This window comes from Acomys minous, assembly GCF_964271855.1.
Source record: "Acomys minous genome assembly, chromosome: 2".
NCBI classification, from domain to species: domain Eukaryota; kingdom Metazoa; phylum Chordata; class Mammalia; order Rodentia; family Muridae; genus Acomys; species Acomys minous.
Window position 1 is genome coordinate 114866619 of NC_140484.1, and position 21029 is coordinate 114887647.

The window sequence follows — 21029 nt, forward strand, 5'->3', positions numbered from 1 at the left end:
GATAGACATTCACACAAACAATTCAGTAGGTGCTCTGAGATGCACAAATGGAAACTCAGGGATGCCAACGAGCAACATAGACTGCCAACAAGTTTTTACAGGTGAATGGTTCAGTCCTAGAAGGAGTTTGCATTGGGCAAGGTTTTGTAGGATGGAAGAAAGGTTTTGGTAGGAAGATGCGGTGAAGTCATCTGTTTCTTTAGTGAAAGTAAATGATTGCTCTTAGGAACCGTCCTCAGCCTCAGCTGCTGGGTTTTAGCTACATCCCACAGTTCAATGTTGAGACAGAAACGTAGGAGGAGTCCCAGCAAGGAGCATGGGAAGGCAGCTGAGACGCATCGCATCGCTTTCCGCCCCCGCAGCTGTTTCTCAAGATCTGGTCTTTCTCAAGATGACCCACTGATGTCCTTCAGATCTGAAGCCTAGCTGTCACCCACCCCTTTGGTCCCCACCGCCATAGTCTAGACCAGGAGCATAGACAACGTGCAGTTCATAAGGGATCCTCCTTCAGGTCTCCGTACTCAGCTCATCCCTTTTGAACAGTCTCTGGGGGCGTTCATCTGACAAGGACAAAGTGAATGCATCCATGCCCTTCCCCCCAACTGCTTCCAATATTAAGGACACACACAGGCTGCTGCTTCCTTTCTACCACTGCAAGCGCCTTCACACGCTTAGCTAGCCAGGAGCTTGTTGATTCTGGGCACTGTGCACCAGTTGCGCCCTCAATCTAAAGCAGAATCCCGGGGTCGCCGCTCCATTGATCTTGACTCTACAATCAGGTGTTTATTAACAAAATGTATTGAACATTCGTTGCTTCTGGGAAAGTATCAGCTAAACATTATGCACAGGGGTAGAAGTTAGTACCGCTCTTCTTCTCAAGGACAAGGTGAGATATGGGTGCTTTTCAGGTGCTTCCAATACAAAGCCCTGCAAAGCCATCAATTGATCAATCCCTTCCACACTGGTTTCAAGTAGAGAGCTCAGGAAAGCTTAGCTAGGGCAGACCATAACGCGCATGCGCACTCTGGGGTCCCTCCCCAAAGCAAGTAAGCAGGTCACACTTGCCTGGCCTGAGAACTTAGACCTTGAACTTCACAAAGATTTCCACCACCACCCCCGTGTCAGCCATAATGGTACGCCCCACCGAGCTAGGAAGTCGGAAGTGAGCCGCGGGGGCGGGACCTGTTGCTCTAGGCGACGGAAGTGCGGCTGCGTGGAGTTGAGCGGGAATTTTGGAAGGAGGCTACACGGAGGTTGAGGTGACTTGTCCAGGGTCTCTGCATTACAGGGCGGGAGGACGTGGGCCGGTGAGGACAGGCTAGCTTCCGCTTGCGATGTGGCGTCCCGTCGGGCAAGGTGCCTGCGCCAGGAGCCGGGTCCCTTTGCTTTGGCGGGTTTCTTTGGGGCGCGCCCCGCTTAGCCCTCGCTATTGGTCCTGCCTTGCAGGATCAGCGCCTGCTTTTCCGATGTCTCGGAGTCCAGTTTCGCGCGTGGAGCCCAGTGCCAATGGGAAGACGGGCCAGTGGCACTGCATAGGATAGGCAGCGAGCTCAGGACGTGCACCCTTGAGCAGAATGGAGCTCCAAAAGCTAACTACCCCACTGGGTGTTTTGTTTCGTTTTCCATTTACATAGAGGTTATTCTAACATACAAAGCATCATCCAGGTCTCACTAAATGCTTAGTGTATTTTCAGCACTGTATTTAGAAGTTGGCATAGAAAAATCCACGTTAGCTGACTCATTTCATAGTTTGTTTCTTTTTCCTTTCGTTTAGTTTTTGAGTCAGGGTCTCATATTGGCTACAACTCTTGTGTAGCCTTGAACTTCTGATCTTGTCTCCACCTGAGTTCTGGAATTACAGGAGTTCATCACCATGCTAGATGTACACAGTCCTAGGGTGGTGATGTCATCAAACCCAGGGCTTCAGGCCTGCTAGGCAAGCCTTCTAGCCCACATCAGATATTTGCTAGGTGTTTTTTGTTTTTTTTTGTTTGTTTGTTTTTTTCCCTTCCCTCTAGACAGGTTTTCTGTGTAACAGCAATGGCTGTCTTGGAATCGCTTTCTAGACTAGGCTGGCCTCGAACTCACCCACCGCGCCTGGCGTTTGCTAGGTTTTTAATATAAACTCCTTACTATGCTCAAGATAACAACGATAGACAAACCTGGATTCATTCACGGAATTGTAGACCAGTGAGAGACCCAGCTGTTTAAAACATATTAAAAAGTTTGTACATTTGTGGAAGGAATTTTACTGCTGTCTGTGGAGGATGTATAGAGAGCATTTAAGCCGAGCATCTAAGAGTGTGGGTTGAGCTGAGGTCTGGAGCCTTTGAAGAAATTGAATGACGAGAGAGCAAGGATGGAAGGGTGGGCATCTATTTATTTATTTATTTATTTATTTATTTATTGGTTGAGAAATCATTTATAAGGGCCAATAATAGGAGGACCCTGGGGATCTGAAGGACAGAAGACTATTCATTGTCCTTAGAATAGAGTGATAAAACCAGAAAAACAATGATATGTATGTTTTCAGTCCTTTCTCATCTCCTGCTTTGAACTCATACATTTTTCTGGTTTTGGTGGTAAGTGCATAAGAACATATTGGATAGGGAATTTATAAAACCCTATATGAGGCTCCACAGCTTCAGAATGGCTGTGAAAATTATAGAAGTTCACGGAGATGTGTACGCTTTGGGGCTGGTTAATCCCAGTGTGTTTTTATTGTTTTTGCTTTAAAAAAAAAGATTTATTCATTTTATTTATTGCATATGAGTGCTTTATCTGCAGGAGGGTATCAGATTACATTAGATGGTTGTGAGCCACCACGTGGTTGCTGGGAATTGAACTCAGGACCTCTGGAAGAGCAGGTGGCGCTCTTAACCACTAAGCCATCTCTCCAGCCCTGTTTTTGCTCTTTGTTTGTTTGTTTGTTTGTTTGTTTTTTGCTAGTTTTTATTATAAGTTTTAATGTAAAAAGAATAGAAAGGAAGTTAGGCATGGGCTTAAACCCTACAGGACTTTTTTTATTTTTTAAAGATTTATTTATTTATTATTTATACAGTGTTCTGCCTGCATTGTGAGCTTGCACACCAGAAGAGGGCACCAGATTTCAGTATAGGTGGTTGTAATCCATCATGTAGTTGCTGGGAATTGAACTCAGGACCTTTTCAAGAGCACACAGGGCTCTTAGCCACTGAGCCATTTCTCCAGCCCGCCTTTTTTTTTTTTTTTAAGATTCCTTTTTATTTTTGCTCCCTTTCTCTTCCTCCTTTTTGATTTTGGCCTAATAAGAAAGCAATGGAAAATCCCTTTTAAGGTAAAGATAGGTTGGAAAGAAAATACACAATTTGGTTTTGTTTTCAAAAATATCTTCTTGCTGTGTAGAGGGGAGCAAGTTAAGGAAATGCTTTTGCTGTGGTTTGGGGACATACGATGGTGCCTTTGAGGTAAGGTAGGAAGAAGTGGAGAGATGCAGCCAGAGTCAGATTTGAGAGGTGCTTGGTAGGACCTGGGGTGCATATGGAGGGTGATAGCAGCTGAGTGGTGATGGCGCTGCATCTGGGGATGGGACGCAGGAGGGAGAGGAGGACCAGGTGGCGGTTCCTCCTGCATCTGTGTTTACCCCCGCATTACTCAGTACTGCGCCCACTGCTCCTCCACTCACCTCTCCCATTGCCTTTAGCCTCACCACTAAAATAGCTCCAGGCCGCCTCTCAGTTTCTTCTTTCTCCACATTCCCTTTCCACTTTGATTTGCATGTTAGTTTGATGTTCGGTTTCCTCCAAGGCTGTTTTCAGTCTTGAAAGCCTCTCTTGCTCACAAACTTTTGATAGTTGTTGGTGAAATCTAAGTTCCTTAACTGACACTGAGATCTTGTTTCTTCCCAGCCTCTCTTTCTGCCTCCTTACTGCTCCACTTGGACTCCAGCTCAGCCAATCTTATGTTCCCAAATGTGTTTTTCTTCGCCCCCCCCCTCTCTCTCTCCAGGGTTTCTCTGTGTAGCCTTGGCTGTCCTTGAGTCACTTTCTAGACCAGGCTGGCCTCGAACTGACAGCAGTCCGCCTGCCTCTGCCTCCTGAGTGCTGGGATTAAAGATGTGTGCCACCACGCCTGACTCTTTTTTCTTTTTTACACGGGGTCCTTTATTGGTGCTAAGTAGAATAAGCAGTACATGAAAAAAATATGCCAGTAAAACCTTGTTCCTCAGGACTACTTATCATTGTCTTGATTAGTTTATTAAGATTAATAGTGAGCTGAAGAAATTTGAAATGTATTCATAAGGACTGCAATTTACTTTTTCATTTTATAACATTAAAGCACCCACTGAGTGCTTCATAGTCAAATGTGTTTTTCAATTCAGACGTGCCTGCCTTGGTTTACAATACCCTCCCTCCCAATACTGTAGACCATCTGGTTGTCCTTGCTACCTAAATTCAGTCTCTTTAATTTCCAGTTCAGGCTTTTCTTCTGAAAACATTTTTAGTGTTACAAGCTTTTCTCACTTGTTCTGTTTTTGTTTTTTTGGTTTGTTGAGACAGAGTCTCTTGTAGCCTTGGCTGGCCTCGAACTCACTATGTAATTGAGTGCTACTTACCTTTCCCTCTCTTGGTATGAGCTAACCAGTTAGTGAATGGATCACCCTCCACGAATCACCCCCACTTCCCTGTTGTCATTTTCTCTCTCTCTCTCTCTCTCTCTCTCTCTCTCTTTCTTTCTCCTCTCTGTGTGGGAATTGATCCCAGGGCCTTCCTTGTGCATGCTAGGTAAAGCATTGTACCACTGAGCCACACCCTCAGCCTCACTTTCTTATTTTTTTTTTTATACCATTCCAGTGGCTCTTAACATTTCTGATGCTATTGGTTTATTCATTTGTTGAACAGTATTTCATTGTATACTTCTATAGTCCTATATATATTTACAATATATTTGTTTGTTTGGCTTGGTTTTTCGAGACAGAATTTCTCTGTGTAACAGTCCTGGCTGTCCTGCACTCACTTTTGTAGACCAGGTTGGCCTCAAACTCACAGAGATCCGCCTGCCTCTGCCTCCCAAGTGCTGAGATTAAAGGCGTGTGCCACCATGCCCAGTTCTGCAGTATATTTGATATATATAGCTAAGTGCTATTTTGGTTTTAAGCATTATGTTGAGTAGATAGTGAAAATGTATGAAAGCTGTGAAATCACTTATAGAATTAATACTTAATTAGGATAAGCATCATCTTCTTATGCTAGGTCTCTATCTGCTGACACTGCATTGTCTGTAAGGGTTTGAATTACAACAGGTTTACTTCTAGAAGCCTCCAGCTGTGACTTTTTTTTTTTTCCTTTACAGTTCTCTGATATGAGCAACAATGGATCTGAAAATTTTATCTCTAGCAACAGATAAAACAACAGATAAGCTGCAGGAATGTCTTCAGACCCTGAAAACTGATGATGTGAGTGCCGCTAAAAGGCCAGCTCAACAGCTTCGAAGGATGTGTGAGCGGGAAGGGCGGAGCCCACCGGGATGCTCCTCCTTGTCCTCTCACCAGTGCTAGGAGGCGGGGATTTACTTGATACACGGAGATAAACACTGAGCTGTAAGCTGCCATCGTGCTATTGGGGAAGCTGGCAAGATTGCAAGTTCATGTCCTGCCTAGACTAAATAAAAAGTAGAAAGAGAGCAGAAGGGCAGCTCAGTGGTAAAAGTCTCTCTCAGCATGCAGAAGGCCTGGCTTCAGTTCCCAGCACTATAAAATTCAAAACAAACAAACAAAAGAAAGGAAGAAACTAAAGCTGGACATGGTAGCGCACGCCTTTAGTCCCAGTACTTGGGAGGCAGAGGCAGGTGGGTCACTGTAAGTTCAATGCCAGCCTGGTCTACAAATTGAGTCCAGGACAGCCAAAGATACACAGAGAGACCCTGTCTCCAAAAAGAAAGAAAGAAAGAAAGAAAGAAAGAAAGAAAGAAAGAAAGAAAGAAAGAAGTGCTAAGACTAAAAAGGACAATTGAAAGTCATTTTGTCTTTTTTTTTCTTATTTAGTTTTATTGTTTTTAATTTTTTAATTTTTAATTTTTAATTTTTCTTATTTAGTTTCAAAACAGGGTTTCTCTGTATAGCCCTGGCTGTCCTGGACTTACTTTGTAGACCAGGCTGGCTTCACACTCACAGTGATCCGCCTGCCTCTGCCTCCTAAGTGTTTGGATTAAAGGTGTGCTCCACCACCACTTGGCTTTTGTTTTGTTTTGTTTTGTTTTTTTGAGACAGGGTTTCTCTGTGTAGTTCTGGCTGTCCTGGACTCGGTTTGTAAACCAGGCTGGCCTTGACCCTGCCTCCTGAGTGCTGGGATGAAAGGTGTGTGCCACGCCACCGGCTTACTACTTGTTTTTCTTCAGCAGTCCCTCTTGCACATAGATGAAAACTAAACTGCTATGCGGTTCTTCTTAATCTGGTTCTTGTCTGTCACTGCAGCCTAACTTTCTGCTACTCCTTCCCCTCCTTACCATTCACCTGACACTCGTCTCTTCTAAGGTGTTCAGGCATAGCAAACACTTTCTTACCTGCGCAGCCTCTGCTTAGACGTCTCCTACCTCAGAGGAGGTTTAACTGTTCCACCTGCCCTTGCCTCTCTTCCCTTGAGTTATTGTCTATCTTAGTCACTTGTTTGGTATTTTTATGAGGTTTGTGGTTTTTTTTTTTTTTTTGGTCATTTCCTCCCTTTCTTATAAACTCTGAGTCAAATTACCATGTCCATTTTGTTCAGCCTTATATTGTTCTCTGAAAAAGCACATGCATCGGAAGTATTTGCTGATGAGTGGATGTCTCTAAATCATGCCACGGTACCTAGTGCTAATGAAAGTGTTAATGTTTGTATCGTGAGTTGTTCCCCAGTTGAGATGTTTATGGACCTCGAGCTCCCCCCTACCTCAGCCTCCCAAATACTGGGGCTACAGACATGAACTGCTATATCATCTGTACATTTTAGAATAGCTATTAGTCCTTTTGAGGGGGTGGAGGGGGGCGGGACAGAGTCTCTAGCCCAAGCTGGTATCAAACTCCTGTGTACCCAATAATGACCTTGCCTCCCTCTCAAGAGCACTGGGATTACAGGCGTGTGCCACTACACCCACTTTTTGGAGTGCAAGAGTTTGAAGCCAGAGTCTTGTGCATACTAGGCAAGAGCTTTACCAACATCCCAGCCCTAGTCTCTATTCTTTTGAGAAGCTTTACTCTGTGGCTCTTGCTGTCCTTACAGTTGCTATATATCCCAGGCTGGCTTAGAACTCATGAGCGTCCTCCCTGCTTCATCCTGGAGTGCTGGGATTTCAGGTCAGTGTGCCCAGTGCTGGCTTCTAGCCTTAGCAGTCCGGGATTCTGTTGAGATCTTCCTGCTCTGTCTAAGTAAGAAAGGAGTACTTGCGCGTTTTAGAGTCTGACCGGAACCTGGCGGCACGCACGGGTTTTCATCCTGCACACTGAGGCCAGTTAGGTAGAGGAGCATCGCCTGAGACCTGTAATTGTTTTCTTCCTTTGGCTGCAGTTGACTAACCTCCTCCAGAATCAAGCGGTGAAAGGAAGAGCTGTTGGAGCATTCCTGAGAGCCCTCTTCAAAGGTGATGCACGGCCCTCTCAGTGTCCCCGCGGGGAGATTGCTTCGCTTTGGGTGTCATGGCTGTCTTTCTTACTGTTTGAAGGCCCGCTGGAGCGTTCTCTTTGTTCAGGAGATTCTACAGAATCAACTAAAACAGTGCTGTCCTGGGTCGTTAGACTGAAGGGAAGTGGAATGGCAACCTGGGATTGCGTTGCTGGTTCGGGGCCTGTAAAGAGTATACTCTGTGTTGGTTTACTCAGTCTTAGGACTGTGGAGAACAGAACAGGGCGTGTCTAGCACTCACGAGGACCTAGGGAGCTCTGGGTCTGAGTGGAGTGGCGTATCTTGCATGCCTCGTACAGAGCCTTAGCTCCCAGGCTGGCATGTTGCCTTCTCTATCTGGAGCAATGGCTCTCTGTTCAGATTGTGACCCACAGTGGGTTCATAAACTGTGGTAGAATTAAAAATATTTACCTACAGACAGGATCTCACTTGGTAGCCCCAACTGGTCTGGAACTTGCTCTGAAGACCAGGCTGGCCTTGAACTCACAGAAATACACCTGCCTCTGCATTTTGGGTGCTGGGATTAAAAGTATGCACCAGTATGCCCAGCCTTAAATATTTTTGGTTTTATGTATGTGTGTGGGTATGTGCGTATGTGTGTGTAGCACCCACAGAGGCTAGAAGAGGGTGCTAGGAGCTGAACTCAGATTGTCTGTAAGAGAGCAGTGCACACTCTTGACTGCTGAGCCATCTCTCCAAGCCCATCCTCAGCCTGGTTTTTGACACAGGTCTCTGTAGGGTCGGCTGGACTCAATATCACAGCCATTATCCTGCCTTAGCTTCCTGGGTGCTGGGATTGCAGGTGTACACTACTGTGCCTGTCTCCAAGGGTTTGTTTTTAGATTTTGAGACAGGCTCTCATTACACAGCTTAGGCTGGCCTTGAATTATAATTCTTAGCTCCCTACCTACTGGGGTATAGATATAAGCTGCCAGCCCAAGTGTGGTAGAAGAAAAGTGTACAAGGCAAACATTAAAAGTAGCTTTAGTCCACTCAGGAGGCAGAGGCAGGTGAATCTCTGTGAATTTGAGGCCGGCCTGCTCTACAGAGTGAGTCCAGGACAGCCAGGGCTACACAGAGAAACCCTGTGTCAGGAGGGAAAAAAAAGTGGCTTTAGTCTCAAGACAGTTGCTTTTAGTTGGCTTATTTTTATTTTTTCCTCAAAAATATTTTCCACTGCAAGGACATGAAAACAAACCATACGATTCATCTAGTCGAGTCAGCCTTTTTGGAAACTGAGTATTTTGTGGAAATATCAGAGAAAAAGAAATAAACAGTTAACAGCCGCTGCCTGTTTATATTTACAAATACGAGAGATGTGGACAGCTTCTTTCTTGGCCAGACACACCTGAGTAGATTACTGTGGCTCCCACTTTTGTGACTAACTTGTATTTAAAAACATAAGTATGGAAAGCCTAGATTACAGTGCCCTGAGTTATCACGTAGTCATGGAAACCAACTTGCAGTCATTTCAATCTTGTTAAGTTGATGAGGCATAGCCAGGTGGGTGGTGCATGCCTTTAATCCCAGCACCTGGGAGGCAGATGCAGGCTGATCTCTGAGTTTGAGTCCAGCATGGTGTACAGAGTAAGATCCAGGTTAGCCAAGTCTACACACAGAAACCCTCTCTTGAAAAAGAGAGAAACAAAGAAAGTTGACTAGGTGTGTGACTGAGATATAATCCATATACCAAGATAATTCACCCTTTTAAAGTATATGGTTTTGTTTTCTTTTTGTTTTTTTGAGACAAGGTTTCTCTGTGTAGCCCTGGCTGTCTTGGAGCTCACTCTGTAGACCAGGCTGGCCTCGACCTCAGAGATTCACCTGCCTCTGCCTCCCGAGTGCTAGGATTAAAGGCATGCTCCACCACCGCCCGGCCAGGTTGTTTTTCTTATATAGATGCTCCTTTGGTTGAGTCTTTTGCTCATTTCTGGAACTGAGTTTGGCTACTTTTTGTCAGTATTCTTGTATTACTTATGGAAAAAGTGGATTTTCACTGCCTTTATTATTCTCTTGACAAAAGCTAGCGATAATGTTCTGACATACATCATTAAGCTTGGGTAAGTGAAAGCCCATTCCCAAATTGCTCTCCTGAATGAATGATACAGTGCGATAAAATAAACTAGCGAAGCAGGTGACACTCCAGGCCTTTTGCTTTGGCTAAACTACTTCTTCCAAACCCCTCAATACGGCTGTTACAACACCACATTTCTGCTTCGGGATTACATTACAGACTTGTTTGATTTTCCTATGTATCCTTAAGCTTTCTTTCCTCTTCCTTTGTTCTGTACACCTCTTTAAAACATCAAGGCTCCCCCTGCTCTGAGGAAGACGGAGCCCACAGGAGATACCGGATCTATTCTTGCTGTATCCAGTTGGTTGAGTCGGGAGACTTGCAGCAAGAAGTAGCATCTGAGATCATAGGATTACTGATGCTGGAGGTAAGAGAGGAGAGGAAAGGACGGCTGTCAAACCTAATACATGGGAGTGAGAGCTGTGGCCAGGACGTGGGCCAGGAAGGTATAAGCCACTGAGGTGGTGCTTGCCTTCTGGTACCGTGGATGTAGATCTCCTGTGGGTCTTGAAAGCATTAAGGGGTTGATGGAAGGTTCTAGCCTTTGAAGTCCTTTACAGTTACAAATATGGACCAGGACAGCACGACTCCATGAATCCCTTACAGAGCCTGTTTAGGAGGTCATGTCTGTTCAGTAGTTCAGCAATAGACTTATTTCACAGAAAAGTTTCAAACATTAGGTTAAATTTTTTTTATGTCCTTGAACTTTTAGGTTCACCATTTTCCAGGACCGCTGCTTGTTGAGTTAGCCAGTGAGTTTGTTGGAGCTATCAGAGAGGACAGCCTAGTGAATGGGAAATCTTTGGAGTTATTACCCATTATTCTTACTGCAGTGGCTACCAAAAAGGAAGACTCGGCTTGTGAGGAAGGTAAATTTCTTTCAGTTCTAGTGACTCTTCTTTCTTCATATTATGAATTCAGTTTCTCTATCCATTTTGTGTTTTAGGTAATTTGAATGGGGAAGAAAGTAAGAAGCAGTTGATTGGCAGCCTGTGTTCTGTCAGGTGGGTTCTGTAGGTATATCTCAGGACTACACACGGCCAAAGCCAGACAATGGTTCCTTTCAGGAATTGATATCTGTAAAGTTTTTGTTCTTGTTGTTGTTGCTCTTCAGGAATTTTCTTTTGTTTAGTTTTTAACAACTAAAAAAAAATCTATTTTTTATATATACAGTGCTCTGTTTGCATGTACATCTGCGTGCCAGAAGAGGACACCAGATCACATTATAGATGGTTGTGAGCCACCATGTGGTTGCTGGGAATTGAACTCAAGACCTTTGGAAGAGCAACCAGTGCTCTTAACCTCTAAACAATCTCTCCAGGCCCCCCCCCCTTTTTCTTAATTATATGAATTAATAGGTTTTTTGTTTTTACTAATTTTTAAAAACTAGGATGCAAAGTAATGATCTTCATTATGGCATTTTCATGCATATGTCATTATGCTTTAGTTAACTATACTTTAAACCCATCCTCCATTGTGCTCTGCATTTCCCGTGCTTGCCGCCACGCTCAGATACAGTCTCCTCCGCCCCACCCCCCCCACCCCCCACCCCCACCCCCCCTCTCTCTCTCTCATGTGCATCCTGGCTCATCCTGGCTATATTTGTGAAACTTTTTGTCTGTTTTGTTGATTGTTGTTTATAATATACCACCATAAGAGCCAGGTGTGGTGGCTTGTGCCTACAATCCCAGCACGTGGGAGTAGAGGCAGGAGGATCAGGAACTCAAAAGTCATCTCAGGTGTGTAGCCAGAGACATTTGACCCTGTCTCAGTTGTCTTGTGTCCACCATGAGTGCTGCAGCTTGCCCATTTTTCTGAGTTCTATTTGTGTGTGTGTGTGTGTGTGTGTGTGTGTGTGTGTGTGTGTGTGTGTGTGTATACATGTATACACTCCTATGTGCACATGCTGCCACCAAATCCTGTCCGTGCTTTTCCAGACACTCTGGCCTTTCTCACTCCCTCAAGCTCCCCACCATGTCTCTCCCACTGAATGCTATGCTTACCTCAAAAGGCACTGCTTTTCTCTTCCTCCTCTATTTTCCCTCCCCCAGGAAGTTGCCAAGATTTAGCTTGCTTGCTCTGTTTTTTTTTTTTTTTTTTGTCCTCTCTTAAATGCTAATCAGATTGTCCTTGAGTTTGAAAAGAAAAAGTAATACTGTCATAACTTAACCTTTGGTTTGCAGTAAGAGTATGGGAAATAGATGTTTTAGGATACTAAAACTGCACACGCTTCCAGTTTATTTGACTCTTTGTTTAAAAACACAGCTGCAGCGTACTCTGTGATCTGGATAGTCGTGATATCCTTAAGGCAGAAGAGTTGTCTAGTGTGTTTGTGTTTTATTTCTTTCTTAGTTTTATTTATTTATTTACTTACTTTTGAGGCAGGGTTTCTCTGTGTAGGCTTGGCTGTCCTGGACTCGCTTTGTAGACCAGGCTGGCCTCGAACTCACATCGATCCACCTGCCCCTGCCTCCCAAGTGCTGGGACTAAAGGCGTGTGCCACCACGCCTGGCTTTCTTTCTTTGTTTTTAAAACACTTTAGTTCTCTTAGTTTTAGAGATGAGGTCTCGTTGTGTAGCTCAGGCTAGCGTGAGCTTTGTGGCATTCTTCCTGTCTCTGCCTCCCAAGTGCTAGGATTACAGGTGTGCACCATCAGGCCTAGCTAACTCTTATTTTTTAAAGACAGGCTCTTAATATGTAGCCCCCAGACTTACCATCCTGCAGCTTTAGCCTCTGGAGTGCTGCCAAAATAGGTCTGTGTCAGCAGTCCTGGTTTAAATATTTTCCCTGGTAAAAAAATGTTCACAGTAACGTGTTAATATACCCAAGTAATATTTTGTAAGTATGTATGCCAACTGTGTTTTGAGAATTAAATTGGTATTTGTGAGTATGTGCTTTTTAAAAGTTATACCTCGTACACTCTGTAAAATATATATAAAGTGTGTTTGCTCCCATGACTTTACCAGTATTGGGTACTATCAGAGTGGTTTGTTTGGTTTTTGGTGCTAGGGCATAAACCTCATCATCTGTTTTGATTTTCTAATCTCATGAATTTAAGACTAATTATTGGTCCTGTTTCTTCATGTTTGTGTTTCTTTAAAAGGCAAGGTCTCACCGGGCGTGGTGGCGCATGCCTTTAATCCCAGCACTTGGGAGGCAGAGGCAGGCAATCACTGTGAGTTCAAGGCCAGCCTGGTCTACCAAGTTAGTCCAGGACAGTCAAAGCTACACAGAGAAACCCTGTCTCGAAAAACCAAAAAAAACCCAAACCAAGCCAAACCAAAAGGCAAGGTCTCACATAGCCTTCAAGCCTGTTGTGTAGGGCGGGGACCTTGAACTTCATACTACTTCTGAAGTGCCAAGACCCTAAGGCCACCATGCCCAGCTATTGTTTTACATTGTATTTGTTTTGTCTTCCTTCTCAGTATTGAACATCAAACTTGAAATGCCCCCCCCCCCTGTTTTCTCCCCCCCCCCCCCCCCCCCCCGTTTTCTTCTTCATTAGTTTTATGAAATTACATGTAAAAGTGAAAATAAAATAAGCGCTTACCTTTCCTCACTGTCTTTTACCAGATGGGCCCAGCGATTTGTGATCCAGCTCACTTCTCTGTTCAAGTAAGCATTGCTTGTTTGTTTGTTTGTCTTTGCATCAAGCTCTGTCAACACGCCTATGAGAAACTGAAGCACAGCCAGCTCAAATTCCACCTTTTCTGAGTAAAAGCAATGGTACCTCAATTTTCTGTTATGGAATTTGCTCCCCTCCTTCTGTTTTTAGATTAGTTTATTAAATACATAACTGAGGAATTTATTGATTCCTTCTTCTTCTTTTATTTTATTTATTTATTTATTTATTTTTGGTTTTTCAAGACAGGGTTTCTCTTGTAGCCCTGGCTGTCCTCAACTTGCTTTGTAGACCAGGCTGGCCTAGACTCACAGAGATCCACCTGCCTCTGCCTCCCAAGCGGTGGGATTAAAGGTGTGTGCCACTATGCCTGTCAGCTTTATTGGTTATCTTAAAAGATTATTTATAAGAGGACAAGTACAGTCTAATATCTACTTTATTCTTTAATTTAAAATTTTATTTAAAAGCCGGACTTGGTGGCTCACGCCTTTAATCCCAGCACTCGGGAGGCAGAGGCAGGTGGATCGCTGTGAGTTCGAGGCCAGCCTGGTCTTCCGAGTGAGTCCAGGACAGCCAAGGCTACACAGAGAAACCCTATCTCACAAAAACAAAAACAAACAAACAAAAAATTTATTTAAAGACTTGTTTTATTATTTCTTTATGCGTACATGTGTGTGCGAGTACCTGCAGAGGCCAGATGTGGGTGTCAGGTCCACTGGAGCTGGAGTTCCAAGTGGTTATGAGATGCTCATTGTGGGTATTAAGAAGCAAGCTTCAGGCCCCTGGAAGATCAGCATGTGTTCACCACCACTTTTCAGCCATTTACATAGTCATTCATTTGTGTGTGTGTGTGTGTGTGTGTGTGTGTGTGTGTGTGTGTGTATCTTTGCTACTGTGCAGGTGCATATGTTTGTGAGTGTCGGTTTACGAGGGAGCCAAAGGATGATGTTGGGACCCTCTGCCTTGTGTACTGAGACATAGTATCTCACTTGACCCCACAGCTTGCCTGTTCTGCTATTATAGCTGGCCAGCTTTTGCAGAGAGCCTGTCTTGGCTAAAATCAGAAGCTTTGGGTCCTGGGATCCCAGCCCTGGTCCCCACGCCTGCACAGAAAATGCTGTGCCTCCTGAGATAACTCTCTAGTCCCTACATCTTATTTCCTAAAAAAAGATTGATAAAATTGTGATTATTCTTTAATTTGCAAAATTTAATTTGTAAAAAGAAAACAGTTGGGCTCTGGCTAGACTTGAAAATCTCTGCTCCACAGGGACGTCCATCTAACAACAGAAGAGATGGATCTTGTAGTGGCAAAGGTGCTGATGATGTTTCCAAAGTTGAATCTTCAAGAAATACCACCTTTGGTCTATCAGCTCCTGGTTCTTTCTTCTAAGGTACAAATAAAGCATTTACTTCTTAAGTCTTGATGCTTAAGCAGCTATTTCAGGTCAGCTTTTTCAGATTTCTGGTTTCCATTCTAAGACATACATGTTTTTATTTCATCTGTGGTGATTTGATCATGCTTTCTAGCTAAGGAAAAAGTATTTTTTTCTTTGTAAAAAAAAAAAAGGGAATGAAGACCTCAGAAAGGGTATAAACTAAGGCCACGGAAAGTTTGCTGCTAGTATGTTTGTTGTGAGACACTGTTCTTGGAGAGATATGAGCAAATATCTATTCAGACCAGACAGAGAACCAACAGCAGATGCAAGTAAGGCTACCACAAAGTCCACCTAGGTGAACCAGTAAGATCTACTGCGCCTGCTTTTAGGAGTGTGGGTGAGAGTTAACTTGCAGGAGCAGAAGTGACTCAAAGACTACATTATCAAAAGCCCACACCAGCCTGGGTGACAGCTCACAAAAACCAGAACCCTGGAGTGTCCTGCACAGTTGGAGAGGCAGCTCAGCACGTTGGAGAGTGTCTCTTCCGGCCGGGCTCAGCGTTTAACAGTCCTCACTGCGTATGTGTGCGTGAGGACAGGATGATGGGGCCTAGCGCATCTCTTCAGTTGCAGGGACTTCCTGAAGCCTCTGCCCATCGCTACTACCTAAGCTTAAGGAGCTTCCCTGCAGGATGGAACGTTGCATCTAGGAGAAAATCACAACACAATGGTGTTTCAGGTTAGGGTTGGGAACCCAAGGCGTGTACCCTATAACCAAGCTGTTTCTCTGGTGTTGTGAAGTATTTCAAACTCCGTTGCAACCTTTTTTTTTTTTTTTTTTTTTTTTCCTTTTCGAGACAGGGTTTCTCTGTGTAGCCTTGCCTATTCTGGACTTGCTTTGTAGACCAGGTTGGCTTTGAACTCACAGAGATCCGCCTGCCTCTGCCTCCCGAGTGCTGGGATTAAAGGCGTGCGCCACCACGCCCGACTCTGTTGTAACTTATACATTATCACCATGGCGCCAGGTTGTAACCTATTTATTTAAATTTGTACTTGGTTATTTTACCTTCAGCTGGGTGGCCGTTCTCATATTATAATAATGGTTACTATTTTCTTCATAGGGGAGCAGAAGGCGTGTTCTGGATGGAATAGTAGCCTTCTTCAGTGAGCTAGATAAGCAGCACAGCAAGGAGCAGGACAGTGACGGGTGAGTAATATGGTGTAGACGCCCAGCGCTTCCTCATGGAGCCAGCTTCGCTTCCGTGTCTTTCTCCCCCTCAGTACAGAGCTGTAGCCCTCCCCTAGCTGCTCTGTCACGAAGGTAGGAGAATAATGCAGTCCCTTTACCCTTATTCACACCCTTCCGGGAAAGTACCAGCAACTGTCTTGCCGGATGCAGGTTTAACATCTATTTATTAGAAGAAATTAACAGACAACTAAGTGTCTGCGTTGTGTGGGTAGCTTTGGCCTCGGCACTATAGTGATGAGCCACTCAGGCGAGACGCCTGCTGTTACAGAACCTTAGAGTGTGAATATCCGTCAGAGGGATGGTATGTCTCTCAGCAATACCACAGCTACTTTAGACTGGGTCAGAGAGAACCGTCTCTGGGAAGGTTCTGTTTTAACCAGAGATTGACTGATAACCACCATATGGGGCCTGGAGAGATGGCTCAGAGGTTAAGATCACTGACTGCTCAGGACTCAGAGGTCCTGAGTTCAATTCTCAGCAACCGCATGGTGGCTCACAACCATCTATAATGTGATCTGGTGCCCTCTTCTGGCCTGCAGGTGTACATGTAGGCAGAGCACTGTATATGTAATAAATCTTTAAAAAGAAATCACACACACACACAGAAAAGAACCACCACATGTTGATGAGGAGAGCATTTTCAGGTGGGGCATAGTACAAAGGCAGAGCACAGGGTGGCATGTGTGAGAAAGGGGGTGTCTTCTTTTTAACACAAGTGCAGAGTGCTTCTCTGTGCCAGGTACATCTATTGTACACCTTGCAAGCTTTTTGTACTTATGAAAACCAAGAAACAAACAAATTAAGGTGCTATTCTATGTTGTATAGCCAGAAAATAACAGCAAAGCTTTGAATCCAAGTAGCCGGGTCAGGAGTTCACGCTGTCGAGCCTGCTGTAGTCAGCTGCTTCCAGTCTGTAATAACCTTTGTAGAGGAGAAGGTGGTTCCCTATGTTGACAGCAGGGTTCAGAGAGGGGAAGGAGCTCGGTTCTGACCACACTGGACTGCAGCGCATGTTAGGAACCCGGATGGAACATTGAGCAGGTAGGAATTGTAGGAGTTGAAGGGTAAATCTGAACCAAAAATATAGATTGTTATTTAATAAGTATTGGAATGTGAGCACACACATACATGTAAAAGGGAAGGGCCTAAAGCCAAGGGACTCACTAGGGAAGATGCGAAGAGGAAGAAACCTAGCAGGTCTGAAACACGCTGACTTCAAGATCCAGCGATGGGGGAGGTGAGATCAGTGGCGGTGTCCTGGAGGGCGGGGAAGTTCTGCAAGGAGAAGCATGGGCTGCTTGTGTCCCAGCACGGTTCATTCGCTAGCCCTAACCTGGCCATTGCCGTTGACTCCTCTAGGCTGTTGGAGCTTGTTACTGCCCCAGCAGACGAACTCCGTCATGTGGAAGGCACCGTTATCCTGCACATTGTGTTTGCCATCAAGCTGGACTGTGAATTAGGCAGAGAACTTCTGAAACACTTGAAGGTAGCACCCAGCTCTTAAGATGCTTTCAAGAGAAAAAAAAATTCTATCTCTTTTTTCCTGCTCTCAGGACCCTTTTCCTCCTCCTGGGGTTGCCTCATCCAGCCTTGATATGGGGGTTTGTGCCTACTCCTATTGTAACTCGTTATGCAGTGTGGGGTTGATGTCCCTGGGAGGACTGCTCCTTTCTGAAGGGAAACAGAGGAACGGTGCATTTGGGGAGAGGGGAGGTGGAGAGTGAGGCTGGGAGGAGTGGGAACTCTGCTCAGGATGTACTGTATGAGAGAAGAATAAAAAAGTAAAATTTCCTGTACAGTATCTTCCAAGCAACTTTGAGAACAAAAAAAAATTGAAGTTCATCTATTTTTACAATGAAATTTAGTTAATAAAATATATTTATATATTATTGTAAAGCTTATATACACGGTTTACACATACACACATGCACACACACACACACACACTCACACTCTCTCACACATACGCGCACACATGCTTTCAGGTTTTTATGAGATACGGGTTTAGACTGAAGTCTCTTTTGAGTCAGCTAATGACTAGAGCACAAATACAGGACATGCATGGGCCGGAAGATCTTTTTGTCTTTGAAAGACGAAGATATATGCTGTTGGAACCCTTAAGCCAACAAGCTCCATTACAAAACCTTCCTTATGCCGGTCAGACCTACGCTGTGTACTCTGGGGCCTTGGGCACCTTCCTATTTCTCTAAAGCCTCCATCCCGCTGTGTCTTTTTCTGTTTGGCCTCCATGTGTCAGACATCTGTGCCATTGCTGGGTTTTGTTTTTTCTTCTCTCCATTCTCCTACTCTAGTCAGCTGATGAGAACTACAGCTTGCCTGACCTGGCACTTTTGCCTTTAAATTTTAATAAAATTGCCTTTGAATTTAAAAAAAAAAAAAGTGGGGGTGGGGCTTCCTTTAGGGGCCAGTCAAATGGCTCTGTGGGTAAGAGCACCAACTCTGACCACCTGAGCTCAGTCCCTGGAACCAGGGTGGTAGAAGGAGAAAGCTGACTGGGAAGCTGTGCTGAGCCCGGCAGGCATACAGTGTCAATGATCTCTTCCAGTGATGTTGAATCATTGATTAAAATAATGACTGCAGCTTTCTTCATTTATAAAGACACATATTCCCCTTGTAATTAAACAAAAAACAATGTATAAGCTGGAGAAATGGCTCAGTGGTTAAGAGCATGAGAGTTCTATTCTCAGCACCTACGTTGGGCTTCTCGGTCACCATTAATTCCACTTTTAGGGAATCAGATACCCTCTTTTGGCCTCTGCAGGCATATACATAATTAAATCTTTACAAATATGTCCTAATTTATTAGCCTGTGAAAATCCTTTGTGCAATAACCATATAATAATTGTTTTTCCATATGTTAATAATTCTTAGCCTAAATCAATAATTAAGCTGGGAATTGCAAAGTGGTAGAATTGAAAGGAGAATTCTTTTACTTTTGGAGTGCTAGGTCTTGCTATGTAGTCCTAGCTGACCTGGTGCTTGTTCTGTGTCCAGGCGTGCCTCATGCCTGGGTCAGGCTTCTCTCAGCCATCATCTGGTTTGAGTTCAGTTACCTGAGTTTGGCCATTTGGATCCCTCGAGGTGGGTTGTGTGTCCTTTCGATGTGGTGGCATCAGCCTTTGAGCATTTCTGTGGCACAAGGTAGTCAAAGTTTACTTGTACTTTCCTTGACACAGCAGCAGAAGCCACTTCCCCTAGGAGGAAGCCCTGAGTGGGACCGGGACTCTGAGTTAGGCTTGAAAGCTCCTCCTAGCTGTTTGTTAGTTCATTGTTCAGTTTTTATGTGTTCCAAGTAATCGTTTTTATTTCTATTTTCAAAGTGCTAGTTTATACCTTTTTTTTCTTTTTAAGATGCTGATCTTACATAGCCCAGGTTGGCCTTGAAATCACGATATAGCTAATACTGTCCTTAAACTCCTAATCCTCCTGCCTCAGCCTGCTCAGAGGGAGGGTTATAGAAACACAAACCGCACTTGCCTATGGGATGCAATTGTACTTGAGCTGTGACTGACTTCCAAAGTACCATGATATTGTGCGTTCCCATCATCAGCAAGGGCTCCTATCCTTTTACGTCTTGGCTGACATTCGTTACCACTGTCTGTCTTCTGTTCTCACTCTGATGCCTGTGAAATGGTGGCTCTTTGAGCTTTTACTTTGCATTTTGTTAATTGTCAATGAGTGTTTTTTTCATGTGCTTATTAGCTCTAATATTTTTGGTGAAGTGTCTTTAAATCTTTTGCCTGTTTGTTTGTTTGTGGAGACATGGTTTCTTTGTGTAGTCCTGGCTGTCCTGGACTTGCTTTGTAGAGCAGGCTGGCCTCAAACTCTCAGTGATCCACCTGCCTCTGCCTCCCGAGTGCTGGGATTAAAGGCATGTGCCACCATACCTAGCTTTTTTGCCTGTTTTTTAAGTCAATTTTATTATATAAGTTATGCTTTGGGTATTATATCTAAGAAATCTATTCCTATTTTCTATGTTCTAAAAGCTTTATAGCATTACCTCTTCCATTGAAGTCTCAGATCCATCAAAGAACTTGTTTTTAATCAGGCTGTTGTAGCATAATGACTGTGTGGTTTATTCCAGGCCGGACAGCAAGGGGATTCCAGTAAATGCTTATGTCCTTTCAGCATTGCTCTTCTTCTCTCTCTAACAAGAATACAGAGATTTGAGGAACAGGTATGGTTTTTTGTTTGTTTGTTTGTTTGTTTTAACAATACTTTGATCCTTTTGTAGTTGACAGGAAAGCATACAAGAACCTATTGTTAGAATCTTTTCCTATCCTGCCAGCAACAAAGACCACTGTAGTGTGCCTGCTGGAAAACTTCAGACTCCTGGCATATGCCTCCATTTCCTGTTGAGAAGGCCAGATGGTAGAGTGGAGTAAGAGACTTGTGTTACATGCTCTAGTGCCAAGAGAGCCAGGCTAGCTGGCTGCGTGGCAGCAGTCTAAGAACTACCCCTGACACCCAGGGCTGGAAGCGTACAGTCCTTGCCCTCTGTCCTTCATGGGTTCCAGGACTGTGAGTGAAGCGTTTGTCTTCATCTTGCTTTTTTTGGTTTCTGGTGTAGAACAGCGATACATACCCTTGGCAGCAGGTGGCAGAGCGGTGAGTTACACACCCGCCTTCACAGTTACACATACATGACTTACTACACAAGTTGAGACAAAGGAGCTGGTGAGATGGCTCAGCAGCTGAGAATGCTTGATACCAAGCCTGATGACATTAGTTCAGTCCCCGGGAACCACATGGCAGGAGGAGAGCACCAACCCCCGAAAGTGTTCTCTGACCTTTCTGTGTGCACCGTGGCATGCACTCCCCAAAATGCACATGATAAATAAATGTTCAAAAAAAGTTTCAGGGTTGAGACAGGGTCTAAGTTGCCTAAGTGGGTCCTCCTGCCTCAGCCTTCTGAGGATCTGAGATTATACGCATGCCCCACGACCTGACCTAGGAAGGTTTATACTGACGTTTAGACATTTCTCATGAAGAAAGGCCTGTCTCGAACTCTCTTAAGTTCCCACTGAAGCTCACAGCTTTTGTGCCATTTTAA

At 44.4% G+C, this 21029-nt stretch overlaps 1 protein-coding gene across 3 annotated transcripts in view; it reads left to right on the top strand.

The window, feature by feature from the left end:
* Positions 1–1170: 1170 nt before the first annotated feature.
* Positions 1171–21029, top strand: part of FANCI (FA complementation group I) — a 60128-nt gene continuing 40269 nt past the window's right edge. Inside the window, exons 1-11 of one of the 3 annotated variants that reach the window (XR_014777518.1) lie at positions 1171–1259; positions 5332–5434; positions 7521–7593; positions 9945–10075; positions 10421–10577; positions 10655–10712; positions 13282–13323; positions 14598–14721; positions 15828–15913; positions 17315–17441; positions 20061–20153. Coding sequence is in view for 2 of the 3 variants with exons in the window: in XM_084773591.1 (XP_084629717.1) it covers positions 5351–5434; positions 7521–7593; positions 9945–10075; positions 10421–10577; positions 10655–10712; positions 13282–13323; positions 14598–14721; positions 15828–15913; positions 17315–17441; positions 20061–20153 (975 nt within the window). In the remaining variant the exon portion in view is untranslated. The remainder of the gene's footprint in view (positions 1260–5331; positions 5435–7520; positions 7594–9944; positions 10076–10420; positions 10578–10654; positions 10713–13281; positions 13324–14597; positions 14722–15827; positions 15914–17314; positions 17442–20060; positions 20154–21029) is intronic. The other 2 variants (XM_084773591.1, XM_084773592.1) reach the window with 2 other exon arrangements.